This window comes from Meleagris gallopavo, chromosome 4 (genome assembly GCF_905368555.1).
Source record: "Meleagris gallopavo chromosome 4, MGAL_WU_HG_1.1, whole genome shotgun sequence".
NCBI classification, from domain to species: domain Eukaryota; kingdom Metazoa; phylum Chordata; class Aves; order Galliformes; family Phasianidae; genus Meleagris; species Meleagris gallopavo.
This window is the reverse complement of record NC_139407.1, coordinates 15,678,943-15,692,675: the sequence shown is the minus strand read 5'-3', so window position 1 is coordinate 15,692,675 and position 13,733 is coordinate 15,678,943. Positions and strand designations below refer to the sequence as shown.

General features: G+C 37.0%; 1 protein-coding gene across 6 annotated transcripts in view; it reads right to left on the bottom strand.

The window, feature by feature from the left end:
- Positions 1–13,733, bottom strand: part of CCSER1 (coiled-coil serine rich protein 1) — a 623,472-nt gene that overhangs the window by 545,569 nt on the left and 64,170 nt on the right. For 5 of the 6 annotated variants that reach the window (XM_085222271.1, XM_085222272.1, XM_085222270.1 and 2 more), the window contains 2 exons: positions 10,657–12,015; positions 6,988–7,175 (listed from right to left, as the gene is read on the bottom strand). In XM_085222271.1, the coding sequence (XP_085078397.1) occupies positions 6,988–7,175; positions 10,657–11,971 (1,503 nt within the window). In that variant the 5' untranslated portion in view covers positions 11,972–12,015. Of the gene's footprint in view, positions 1–6,987; positions 7,176–10,656; positions 12,016–13,733 lie in introns of those variants that run through there. The other variant, XM_085222275.1, reaches the window with a different exon arrangement.

Here is a 13,733-nt window from a genome sequence, read left to right as displayed (position 1 = left end):
TAAGGATGTAAATTTTCCACATGGTATTTAACTGAAAACCTTCTAGTTGACCTAAAAATCATAAGCAAAATTCTTAAATCCCAACTTGCTGTTTCCATTTTTTGTTGTTGTTGTTTTTCGTTTTCTTCGGGTTTTTTTTGCTAACAGTATGAGAACGGCTCATTATCTGTGCTAAATTAAGAACACCAGGTCCATACTACTGCTTAGCTACAGTCAGTAGTTTACTCCTATTTAGATAGTACATCCTTATACCGTCAAAGAGATCATAACATTTTTTCCTTTAAGTGACTTCCACAGTTTCCTTCCACAAAGGAAGCAAAATGTCAAACCCATTCCAAGTGGGGGAAAATTTGTTATGTTACTACTAAGTTAGTTAGAAACGAATGCTGTCAAATCCACTTCACACAAGGAGCAAACTGTTGCCTTACAGGGCTTGCTCAAACAGTTCAGTAAGAATTGATGTTGCTAACTATTCTCCCCTGAGAAGACCAACATAGCATAGATGAATTTGAATTAAGTAGAAATCTCATAATTGAATGGAAGTAAAGATGTAATGCTTAACTACGAAAAAATCTTATATGAACATCACAGATGAGACTTAAAATATGTTCAGCATGCTAACAACAGCTTGCAGTTACTCAGAGGAAACATAACCTTGATAGCTGTAAAGAAGGTTATGTAAAGGATATTAAAGGAGTGTAGACATTTTGCTTACCTGGTTCATATATATATATATATATATATATTATTTTTTATTATTATTATTATTTTTAATAACACTTCTGGTATATCTGAAAAAGACTGTTTTGGTTTGGTTTTGAACCTGAAATGAAACCCCCAAAACTCATAGTCTCTTCCTAACCTTACACTCACTGCCCTGGCTGTCAGGAGAAAAACATATCTGCTGTTAGAGAAATTAAATACCTACGTGTCTCCAGTCTGTGAATAAAGAGGCAGTTGTTTCCCATCAGGCTGTCTCAAGCCTTCACAGGTCACAAAACAACCATCTTCAATTCCAAGTTTGTCTGTGTGCTACCTACCATAACTTATGAGCCATTCAACTCACGTATATTTGACAGCATCTTCCACCTTATGTATTAGCCACAGATTCCTTGAAAATCTTATCTTTGAAATGATCTCAGTACAGATTGTCACAATGTATGAAGCAGAAAGTCAGGTCCACTCTCAGGGAGAAAAGGATGGAAGAAAAATTATAATCTACTTGGAACAAATAGAAAAATCATTTCTATCTATCTTCTCCAGACTAGAAGCCACGCTAGTTTCATCTGTGCTCCATGTTTCAACAGCGAGTACATACTACTCAGAACAGAAAAAAAATAAGAAAACCATTTCAACTTTTACTCCCTCACTCTTCAAGTAGCCTCAGATGTACAGCCTGTGACACTTCCTTAGGAAGCTGCTGAGAACAATGAGGTCCCCTCTCTGCCTCCCTTTCTGCAAGCTTGATAAACACAGTATTTTCAGCCTCTCATCACAGGACATAATTCCCAGCCCTGCTACCAGCTTTGTTGCCCTCCTTTGGGCACATTCAAGTGTCTTAACATCCACTGTAAATTGAAGCTTGACCAAGGGCAAGTACAGCGAGATGATCACCTCTTTCAATCAACTGGCTGTGCTCTGTTGAATTCAAGCCCTCCTATTATAAAATGGAAGCCCGCAATAGCCTTTCAAATACTCTCCTGTATTCCATTACCTTTTTATTCCACATACTGTTTCAAATGCATGTTGTACATATATTTACAAAGATGTTAGATATTCAAAGTATTGCTGCATAATAAGCGTAGTGCAAACGTGTGTCAGCACAGGATGGATAAGAATAAAATCTATAGCGACCTAGTGACCAGTGTGCATCTTGAAAAATGATCTCACTTCAGTATTGTGTTGGCATTTGTAGGCAAGGCAAAAGATATAGTGAAAACTGTGAAAGGAAATGAAGAAAGTTTTGTGACAACCACAGTTACTCCAGACAGTGGTAGGCAGTGTGGGAGAAAGCGCGAATACAACTGTTTGACTGCTTAACAAGTGGACAATGAAGACTTGCATCATTGTTAAAGTTGAGGGGAAAAAGCTAAAATGACCTTAGGCCACTGAAGTCCTTTAACTAGAAACAAGAAGTTTTATCTGATACATTAGAATCATGGAGAAGAAACGAAGCAAGCAAGGATGCAGTCAAAGGCACATTCTAGAAAAAAAATGTAGATCTAATTGAATTGACACAAATAGGTAAGGCTGCTTTGCTGCAGGCAAAAGAAGAGAAGGCAGAGTGCAAGCACACAAAATTTTACCTGCAAGGATGAAAACTTGTATCTCAATTTAAGAAATGGCAAACTCACAACATGTAGACAAAATTATAATATGAGAAACTGAAGAAAGACTTGGGCTCAAGTTAATGCCCACATAGTGAAGTGAGAGCCTACAGAACACAAAGGTCAGCAATAATGTTCACTCACCAAGAAAGTAAAAAGCAGAAAAATTGGGTTTATTTTAGTTATGTAGTGCATGTGCTGACAGCCAGGTGCATGCAAAGAAGCAGTCCACAGTCGAATATGTTTTTTTGTAATACAGAGGCAGGTATGTCAGAGTCAAATGTAAGTGGACTACTATAAACATAAGTCATTTGTCTACACAGAACAAAAACATGCATGCTGTGCTTAAACCATAGAGCAGCTCAAGTGTTGAACACAGTGGTCTGAGAACTCCAACAGATCTCTGAACTTTGTTGTTTTGTTGGGGGTTTTTTTGTTTGTTTTTGTTTGGTTGGTTTTTTTTAAGCCTATAGTAACATAGTAGCCTATGTATCTACATTTTCATTGACAACTTCCTATAAAACAGTTTGGTTCTAATGACTGACCATAGTTAAAACTGGCTTTTCCAATTCTTTACTTTTTGGTTTTTTGGTTTTTATTGTTTTTGTTGTTGTTGTTGATTGTTTGTTTTAAGACCAATTTATATTCTTTTAAAAAATCTGTTCTTTATTACTGATGAAAGTTAGACCTATGATAGTGATCTTTTCATCACACTTGTATGAAAGGTGATGATCTTTTGGTTTCTCCAGTTGACCTCAACTTTTACTGTTTATTTTAAGTATTCCAGCACATAAACTCTTTTTCCCCGCGATGATCTTAAAAGAAAGTACATTAAGTGATGTGGGAACTTGATCATATTATTTTAAATGTGATTATTACGGTACGCTCTTATATTTCAACTACTCACATTTCTGTTCTTTTTATTGATCTTGCAGGGCTGCATATTTTAGGTCATTTAGGTATTTTATCATGCTGACTAGCTCGTTGTGTTTTGTTTTGTTTCCCCCCCAGACAACAGCAACTAAATCTGTATGCATTGGAAAGAAGAGGAGCTATGGGAATAAGGAAGACAGCCATATCAATCAAAGATGTAGTTAATTTGTCTCCATGTTATGTCTATATATTTCAAGTGGTAATGATAGTGTAATGGTCTGAACATTTTAATGCCCAGAATTACTATCAAAATATGAATCTCTTCAAATGGCATCTGTATCAACCAGGTGCATTTGTAAGGATTTTATTATACAACATGGGCTAGTCTACAAAGTGTTCCAAGAAAAAATGCACCGAATTTGAGTTTTCATCCTTTGTGCAACTTAGTAACGTTTGAATCTCAAATAGTTTTTGGTGAAATATTGACACCTTGTGGGATAAATCAGTCACTGCAAGAATGATTCTCAATGCCTATTCTGATGAAAACATACATAATTAGTAATCTGAGCAGTTAATTTCACACATCTGCTTCAGTTCATTATTTACACAATTAGGAAGTCAGTACATTTTCAGAGAGGGTTTTTTTTTCCATTATACATCCAGATTATTAATTAATTTCCAGAGCCTCACAAATGAATCAGTGCCGCTGCTAGAGGACCTGACAACCCTCTTGGTAGATTTGACACATACTGTAGGAGATTGATCTATCTAAGCCTTTACCTGTTGACTTAGAAAAGAACATTACTATCATGCAAGCATGTTAAGTTGAGTGAATTGTTTAGAAGGAAGAACCGTTTCTCAAACTTTCGAATCCCCGAATGTTTAGTTTTTTCTCCTCCCCTGTACAAACCTAGAATACCCCAGTTAACCTGTTTCGCATTCCCCTCTAGGCAGGCAACAAAAGAATCCCATGCTGTATGCCAACAAGAACAAAAGCAAATGAACTTCTGGAAGACTTTTTGCAGTTTGTGAGGAAAAGGTACCTGTGATGACTCACTGGCAACTATTTGCTACTGAAGTGTTAAACATGAATTGCTTGTGACAAGTACAGTGAAGAGGCCTTCAGTTACATATTATTAGGAACATAATTCCTTCAATTTCTAATTCCCTTTCCTTTTAAGAGAGTCAGCTTCTTCTTTTGCCTCCTGATTATTTTTTTTTTTTTTCACTTTAAAAACTATATATATTGATGATTTAATCTAGCATTTCTCTGAACACATGAAGACGGTACCTGTATGTACTGGTAGAAAATCTAAAAGAACTTTTACTCATGGAGGTGCATAGCAGTTGTAACACAGAACTTCTGGGACTGTGACTACGCTACAAGCAAATACTAGTGAATCTGAAGACAATCTCATTAATTTAAGTTAAAAGAAAGAGCCAACACAGAAGTGGATTTTCATACACAATACATTAAAAAAAAAAGACCCAAATCACACATCCATGCACACTTAGTTCTTTTCCTGTTGTTCAAGTATTGTCACCTTCCCTTTTGCATCATTCATTAATACTTCTTTGTTTGGTCTAGTATTAACACATCAGCTAGTCCACTGTTTAAATAAATGCAAAGACCAGTCTAATAGCTTAAATCTAATGAGTTAAATAGGGTTTACAGTCTGAAGACAGAGTGAGTGAACTCTTTAAGGCAGAAGTTACATCTGCATAAAGTTCTCTACGCCTATATGAAAACAGGAGCTTTTAATGTCACTGTCTTCTGGTTTTGAAATATAAGATTCACTGATATTCAGATGTGAACTTGCTAAATAACTATGCTGTAAGTAAAAACTTCAGTAGCACAAAGGCTTCATCTACAATTTAGTAATTATTTCTATCTTGCTTCTTTGAGTATAATAGCTGAGTGTATTTATTAATAAAAGAGGTGGTATTTTTGTTGTTGTTGACATAAATTTCATTTTATTTTTAACCATACAACAAGCTAGCAACAAATTAGAAAGGAGGAAGAATAGCAGATGTATAAAATTAAATTAATTATTCAATACTGGTTTATCTGCACAATATGATAGTATTGAGGAAGGAATAATCCTGTCATTCAAGTAAGTAATCCACACTCCACAGGTCGTACAAAGTGAGTCAGGTGTTCATGTAAAAGACATCAAGTAATTCTGTTTCAATTGAGTGTTTCAAGACAGTGGTACATAGGCCATAAAAACCTGTACAACATATAAAATTATTGTGCATTGGCTGTACATAGTAAAAATGTCATCTGTAATGATGTCATTTTCTCTTGCCATAGGAGAGCAGAACTACTAAGTCTATGAATTAATGTTTAGATAGCACATTTAGATGTAAGATTTACCACAACCAAAGGACAAACTTCACAATCTTTTAAGAAAACCCCCAATTCAACAGCTTCCTTAAGGGGAATTCATACTACATTATTTAATTGTTTCGGGACCTACTTTTAAATCACTGAACAGGAATCAGTACGGGCGAATCTGACAGGGATAAAATTTAGGCTTCCTTGAGAGAGAAAAAACATGCTACCCTCAGTGGCAGGCAAGGTAACACAGTCATAAACAGAACCTAAATAACAGTATCAGTTGTTGAGCTTTTGTGTCTGTCTGCAAAAGCAAAAAAATCATGGTGTTTTGGAATAATGTGCTTTGGACATCTAGCATGAGCTTGCACAAATTAGTTTCACATTTTTGAAAAACTGCAAATAAAACCTCTCTTAGAAAAGGCAGTTGTGTTTGCATCAGAGACTCTTAGAATGGTGCTAGACCATAACAACACAAAGGCTGTTAAGTACTTTTAAGTAAACCAAAGAGGAAAAAAAAGCTCTTTATAGAGCTGGGCAAGAGTAATTAACTTCCAGATTTTTTCCTTTCTCTAGAAAATTTTCAAATATGAGTGTCAATGAATCTTTCTTTTTTCAATTAGAATATCAAATAAAGTACTCAGAACAGCTGCACAACTTATTTTAGTGATTTATATAAGCTGAAGAGTGGATGCCATTGTCTTGTATTTTTGTTAATTATTTTTTTTTTTTAAACTCTCACCTGAAAGTATATGCACACATATAAATTCCATTCATCCTAAAATGTTCATTCTCACTTCCTATAGGACAGCCCATAAAAGGAAAGGACTGATATTATTACTGTTTCACCCTACAAAGTTTCAGAAGCACTGATACACATCAATCTGACCTGTCATAGATTTCCCAGTCTGAGGGATTTTCAAGAGTTCTCAGAAGGGAAGATTTCCTCTCCATCCTTACTTTGCTCTTAGGGTGAAAGCACTGAACTTTCTCACCTGTTTTGAAAGGAACTATCCAACCTTTCCATAATGAGCTTCCTTACGAACAAATTCCTCACTGCAAAACTTCTCAATTTCATCTCATTCTCATTGTGCATGACTCCGTGAAATAACTACAACAGTAAAACTCAAAATGCTGCCCACTGTATTGCATTTCAGCAATATTCACACTGAATTTTGCTGTAGTTGACTCTCCCAGTATTTCTATCCCAGGCAAATCTACAAAGCACAACTGCAACAAGCTCTTCACTGCAAATGTACAATACTTTCTACAGTGTAACAACCTGAAAAAAAAAAAAAATAACAATTTTCATCTCTGTTGCTCAGCCTGAACCACATTTTGGAAGCTCAAATCCACATTTAAGTTACTTTTTACCATCTTGCAAATTTGCTGTTTAATATAGCTGCACTAATAAGTGAAATAAGAAAACACACACAGCAATCAACTCACCATGCTGTTCATTTTTGAGGAGGATGAGCTTGCTCTCTGCTTCCGTAGGCTGTTAATTTCTTCTGCATTGCTATCCTTCGGTTTTATGATCAGTCGACTGCTTCCAGCAGTGCCTTCCGAGGATGATCTGAGTCTCTTCTCAATAAATCTGCCTTCTCGGTATGGACTGAAGCTATTGGCAAGATCAACTACAAATAGACATGCAATCAGCACGCGTTACAGAGAATTATCCTCTACAAATATTTTCTTACAGAAAACATTGACTTAAAATGCTTAGCAAGGAATCTTATAAGATTGTAACAGTGATAATTTCCATAAGGTATCCTGTAGAAAACAGATCCTATTTAACTAAATAAAAGCATAGCCTTTCCTTCGTTTCTCTCTTCATTCTTGGAGGCTTCCAAACTATTGTCCAGTAAAATCTATCAGAAAAACAATCACTGATTCCCTGGTGCAAAAAACATAACCTGTCTTATCCTGTCCCTAACTTCTGTAGGACCAGGTCACAGCTTTGTTAGAAACATATATCACAGCTCTTCATCCATGCTCTCCAAACTCATCTTGCAGGCTGAATCCTAGACCTCAAATCCCATTAATTAAAATAACACTGGAAAAGAGGAGAAAAAAATCACATTTTCAAGCGCTATGACAACTTGAGAGATGGGGAAAAATGGAAAATAAAATAGCACAACGTCCTGGTGATATCGGTATTCCATAGTATCATTCCATTCCATTCATCATGCAACAGGCTGTTGGGTGTAGATACATAGTGCACTGTGGAGCTGTACTTCCTAGTCTCATGTTCTCTATAGCAGTTTCACATGAATTCTAATTCTCCAAGAGGAATATACACTGAGATGTACTACATTTCCCAAGGGTTTCCAGATGACTTATGATTCCTGGTGACAGGGGTGAAGTTTTTTCCAGGTTCCAGCAGCCCGGCAAGCAAAAGCACGTAATAGCCTTCTTCTCCACAATCATTTGAGTTATTAATTTTAACTCTTTTTTATTATCACCTTACATTCTTTTACCATTTGTAGTAAATTTGTTATCCCTTCATATCTTAATTGGATCATTTTTCTTCCCTTCCCCCAAAAGGGGAGTAAGGGGTCCCCTTGCACTGTCACACTTGAAACTGTGACACATAATAAATGTAACACACGTGAAAATCTTCATTTCTTTTGCCTTTTGCAAGAGAACAAACATTTCCTTAACAGCTTTACAAAAAGAAAAAATACTATCACATAAAACTATATAGGCATATATTAAGAAATGCATTACATGTCCAATCTGGTCAGGCATTTGAGTCACATTTATGATGCTGTCAACCACTGAAATCTGCCGTCGGACCGGGAAGAAAAAAGTACTTATTGTTACATAAAGTGTACAGAAATACTTAACATTGGCACCCAGTTTTAAATACTATTCAGTGTTCAAAACTGTCTGTAGGCAACAATAACAGTACTTTTAATTACTTCTTTCTGAACACTACAAACTTTTGTTATGCTCATTTTATTTCACATAGCAGGATTTTCTGCACTTTTTCAGGGGACTTTAAATGTTTGATCCCTTGCTAATTTCTAATACATCCTTCACTACACAAATTTGAAAAAAAAAGTGCATTTGGAATCGAATTAAAAAACCATAATAATAATCATTGATTTCTAAATTGCGCAGCATTAGCTGGAGTGTTTCACTGAATATTAAGTTCATTTACAAAAGTCTATCACACTCTAACATCAGTTAGCTGTCTTACAGGCATACACATTAAATACACAATTGCTGATGCATGATTAGAAATACACAATCAATTTGAAACTGATCATTTTGAGACACTCCTTGTTTTTCATTATAACGACTTCACTCTACTAAATCAGATTAAGAAGTGTAAGCCCATTTCACAAGTGAGCCAAAGAAGACAAGCCAAAGTGCTCAGAACAGATAACATACTTAAATTTAAACATCTTTTTTTTTTGTCCCACCTGAATAAGGTTCAAGATAAACAGGTCTCCTCTCGTGAAAGCTAATTTAGGGGATTAATCTAACATTATGTATCCATTTATGAACAAGATGCCCAACAATCCAGTACAGTGAAAAACAACTGACGAGTAAGATTGCTTCCGATTGCTTAAAATCTACATGACTAAGTAAATGTCCAGGCTTCTCCGGGAATATGCTGTGGGAGATCATGTCAAAGGCTGTGCTGAAGTCTAGGTAGACTACGTCAACAACCTTTCTCCCATCCACAATGCAGGTCCCCTCATGACTGCAACACTGTAGAGGGAGATCTAGTTGGTCAGGCAGGACACTAGCAAAGCCGGCTAGGCCTGATCCCCCTGGATGTCCCACAAAAACTGTGTGATCACACTTCAGATGGTGTGTTCTATAACCTTCTCCAATACTGAGGTCAGGCTTCCCCAGAATCTTCCTTCCGACCCTTCCTGTAGATGGGTCTTGCATTGGCAAGTCTTCAGTCATCTGAGACCTGTCCAGCTGACCAGGACTTCCGATAAATGATGAAGAGTAGCTTAGTGAGAACTTCTGCCAGTTTCCTCAGTACCCTCACATAGATCCCTCCAGTCCCATAGACATGTAATAGTCTAGGGGAAGAGGAAATAATTGTTTCCTCCTGAATTACAGGGAGTATTATTCAGAAGAGTTGTCCCGTAAGTGGAACTTTGTGCTTGCTTAAAACTTAGTTTCCAGCTTCTATAATATTCAGCCTTTCCTGACCAGACTTGAAGACAGTTGTAGAAATCTGGCATAAGTCAAAGTCAACAAATGCCTGTGTTTAAGTGGCATGATCTAGGCTGAAGCGCATGGAAAACAAAGCCAAAATGACTGAAATTCTGCAAGTTATCAGACACTACATCTCAGGTTGATATTAAACATAGTTCTTTTAATCAGAGCAGCGAATGATTTCCTTTGAGATTGCATTTACCATTTTCTATAGACTGAGATTGAGGAATAGTTTATTCACTCCATCTTGTTAGTATTTGAAAGCTAAAGACCCAGCTGATAGTTAACATTCTCCATTACACAGTCTGTGAAACGAGAATCTGCACAATGATATTTCAGATAGCAACAGCAATATATTATTGTATTCTGCTACCGTAACAGTAGTAGTTCCGTCAAACTACTTTACAGCATCATCTCAATAAAAGCATGTGAATATCAAGAACTTTTGAAACCTCAAGTATTGCAAGATACAAAGTAAATTATTGTTCATAATCAGCTAAAGGAGGTTTATTTTTTGGCAATTTTTCTTTGTCAAACAACACAAGTCTTCGACTCAAGTTCAAATTATGCATGCCTCAAAAATCCCAGAATACCCATTCAACACGAGACAAGAATCAATATTCTTGCTTAATACATTTTCTATCAAGGGAAAACAGATATCAACATCATTGATGTATGTCATTATTACTACATAGTAAAACATGAAACCCAAAGAAACAAAGGCTTCTGTTTTATACCTTTTGTTATTCTGATTTAAGCTTGCTTTTGAATTAAAGCACAATTCATAACTTTTCATCTTTCTAGATAGCACTGACAATGCTAAACACATACTTAATGACCAAACAATCTCTAAAACATAACTAAGGGGAAAAAGAAAGCAAGCCAACTCCAAAACCATCAAACCTCACAATTAAATAACAGAGTACATACCGTTAGGATAGTTTGTTTCGTATCCCTGCTGTGTTTTAAAGGACCGAGGCTCAGAACATTGAATAATCTTAGGCTCCGTTATAGGAATTGTTTCTCTGCTGTGCTTGGAAAACATGCTTTCCTCTCGGTCCCCACTCAACTCCTTTGCTGCTGGAGAGTGCATTCCCAGTTCTTCTTTATGCTGTAACGCAAAGGTTTCTAAATCCACCTTTGCTGAGTTCATTTCTCCTTTGTGCCTGGCATCTGTAACATGTAGTTCATTGGCTTGCAACGATACTTTTGTTTGATTCGCAGCTGAAGTTTTGCGCAAGCTATTAGATTCAACACTACACAAGCTTGCATGACTTGCAGGAGATACAGCAGCAGACTGGCAAGTACTTCCCATATAATCCATTTCCTTCACCGGAACAGCAATAGGATTAAAGATTATCTGAGAGGTAGAGACACTGTGGCCAAAATCCTCTGCTAGCAGCACTCCATTCCCACTGCTGGGCAGAGCATCAACCTCTGATACAGAATCCTCCGTCAAGGTTATGAAGTCAGAAGGGGTCTGGACAGCCGTGAGGTCAGCTGAGAGCAGTGGAGACTGCAAAGCACTCCCCATGCACTCTGTCACCTCAGCTGAGCATGGAGAGGAGGATGCAGCAATCACTGGCTCACTTTCAACATAGGATTTTATCTCCAGCATGCAGCCAGTCTGCTGCACAGAGGAAACTGACTGACTCTGTGGAACCGGTTTGGAAAATTTGTAGTGTGATGAGAAAGATTTAGGGAGAAGTTTTCGTGTGGACTGTTTGACAGAGTAGCGGCTCTGTTCCTCCACAAAGCCAGAATCATCACCCTCATTTTTGCCAGAGCTTATACAATTTATAAAGACATTCTTATTAGCTGAAGGCTCCTTTCCTTTTTCAAAATCATCTGTCAAAGATCTTGTTATCTTCTTGCTACGCGAGCTGCCAAAACTAACCGAATGCCTTCCTCTGCTTTTAATGTGTTCCTCCAGGCACAGTTTTTGAAAAGTGCTGAGAGAGGGCTGGGCACCATTTGAGATGTTAACATTCTGGCTAGCGGCATCAGGCTTTTGCTCCCCCCCCTTCTTGTTATGGAAGCTAATGGAAGGAGTTCGGAATATGCTCCGGCGCTTGCCTGTGCTCCCTGAGCTGGAGTTTGTGCTGGATGGGGAGGAGGTGTGCACACCCACAGCGCTGGCAGAGGAAGGCGAAGAAGGGAGGGAGTCATGTCTCCGGCTAATACTTCTTCTGAATATTGGCAACCGAGACACTAGAGTCGATCGCCTGGATCCTGAGTCCCCCATCAGGGCACGAGGTGTTCACACTACTTCACAGCCAAGAAATTAATCTGGGGTGAGAAAGAGAGACAGAATAATAATTCAGTCTAAAAGCCAAGTAAACAAATTTTAAGTCAGTCAAAACACTTGAGACATCAACATCTACCTTACGTACAGCTCCATCTCATTATTTATATCACAATTTCAGTTATGTTAGATATGCAGCACCAAAATCCTAGTAACCGTGCAAAGATGTGGCTCAAAACATTCTACACAAGATATTCAATTGTATACATTATGCAATGCATATCATACTGAGTAACAGTATAAACCTACATGATACACAGATATTTCACCCAAATATCCTTTGTTACGCAAGTTCTTAGAACAAGCCTGCCGATAAAATATAACCTCTCAGAAAAGAGACTGATTTTTCTGCATAAATTAAAACATGATTTTGGCTTCCTAAACATTCTTTTTCACAAGAAAAATGCACTACCAAAAGTTTAATGTTTTCCATCTTTCTGTTGAGTTGGATTTTTAATTCCTTTATGTGCTCCTACTAAAGGTAGTAGGCACCATCTTTGAGCAAACTAAATGCTAGTGTTGCAATCACGCTCACCAACACCCATTCTTCCTAGAGAATGTTAAGTTCTAGCAATTCACTGTCAAAATGTAAGATCATAGATTGATAGATTTGAACTTTAAAATTCCATTTTAACAGCTGTGTAAGACCCTTTTGAAGTTGTTTTTTCTTGCTTAAAATCAGATGCTTTTGCAGGTTTTTAATAATCAGCAATATGTGTTTTGTACACGCGTTTGGTGTCTTTTAATAATTAAGCAATAAAATATTGTATTAACAGCTCTGCAGATATACTACAATAAAACTAATCTTTAAGAAATACGCAACAGTTGTTCGTCCTTTTGGTTCCTGCCATATTAAACTACTGTGGTGAGTGACAGGACCACTGAGAGAACAATAAAACCAGATACGATCGCAAGAACAAAAGAGGTCTAACGCTTGACTGCAAGTTCTTCAATTGCAAGTGTTCAGCACCTAGGAAAAAATACCAGATCATTTATCTAAGCAGTATTTGTACGTCAAGGACAAAAACAAATTCATTCATCTAATGAGCAAATTAATATGCTTTACGTGGCAACAAAAAATATACATATGAATGGCGTGTATATTTATATAGCGTGTATGTATACGCATACAAACATATACTCATACATATGGGTACCTATAATTACATCTATACTATGTTACTGTAAAAGTAAGAGTAATGATTAAGTTTAGAGATTGTGAGTAGACAGCTTCTGTCAGAATAGCTCCAGTTTGAATGTGTACTATCAAGCAGCCACAATTTAAGTAGCATCAAGAATGAATTACATTTTCTAGTTTATCAAGGGAGACATAACTTGCAAACAGCCACTGATTTCCAGAATACACTGACAATTACAAGCTAAAACCTGAGCTGGATAATACAGAAGTCCAGCAACTGAATTGACACAAATTTAAATTGTCCCTGTCTTAAGGGACAGAATCACTAGAACAAACAAACAAATAGATTATCAAAATAGCTCTGCATCAACTAAACCAAGTGACACAAGGCCTCTGATACGTAAGGTCCCTCACGTTTACAATGCTAAGAGCAAAAGTACTGGCAGCAGCAGAGAGGATCCAGGCCATCAGCTCATGTGAGGACTTATGTTGCAATACATTCTTCACTTGCCCACAACCGAACCTACTGAAAACAAGTCAGAAAGTTCCATGCAGCCCCATCTG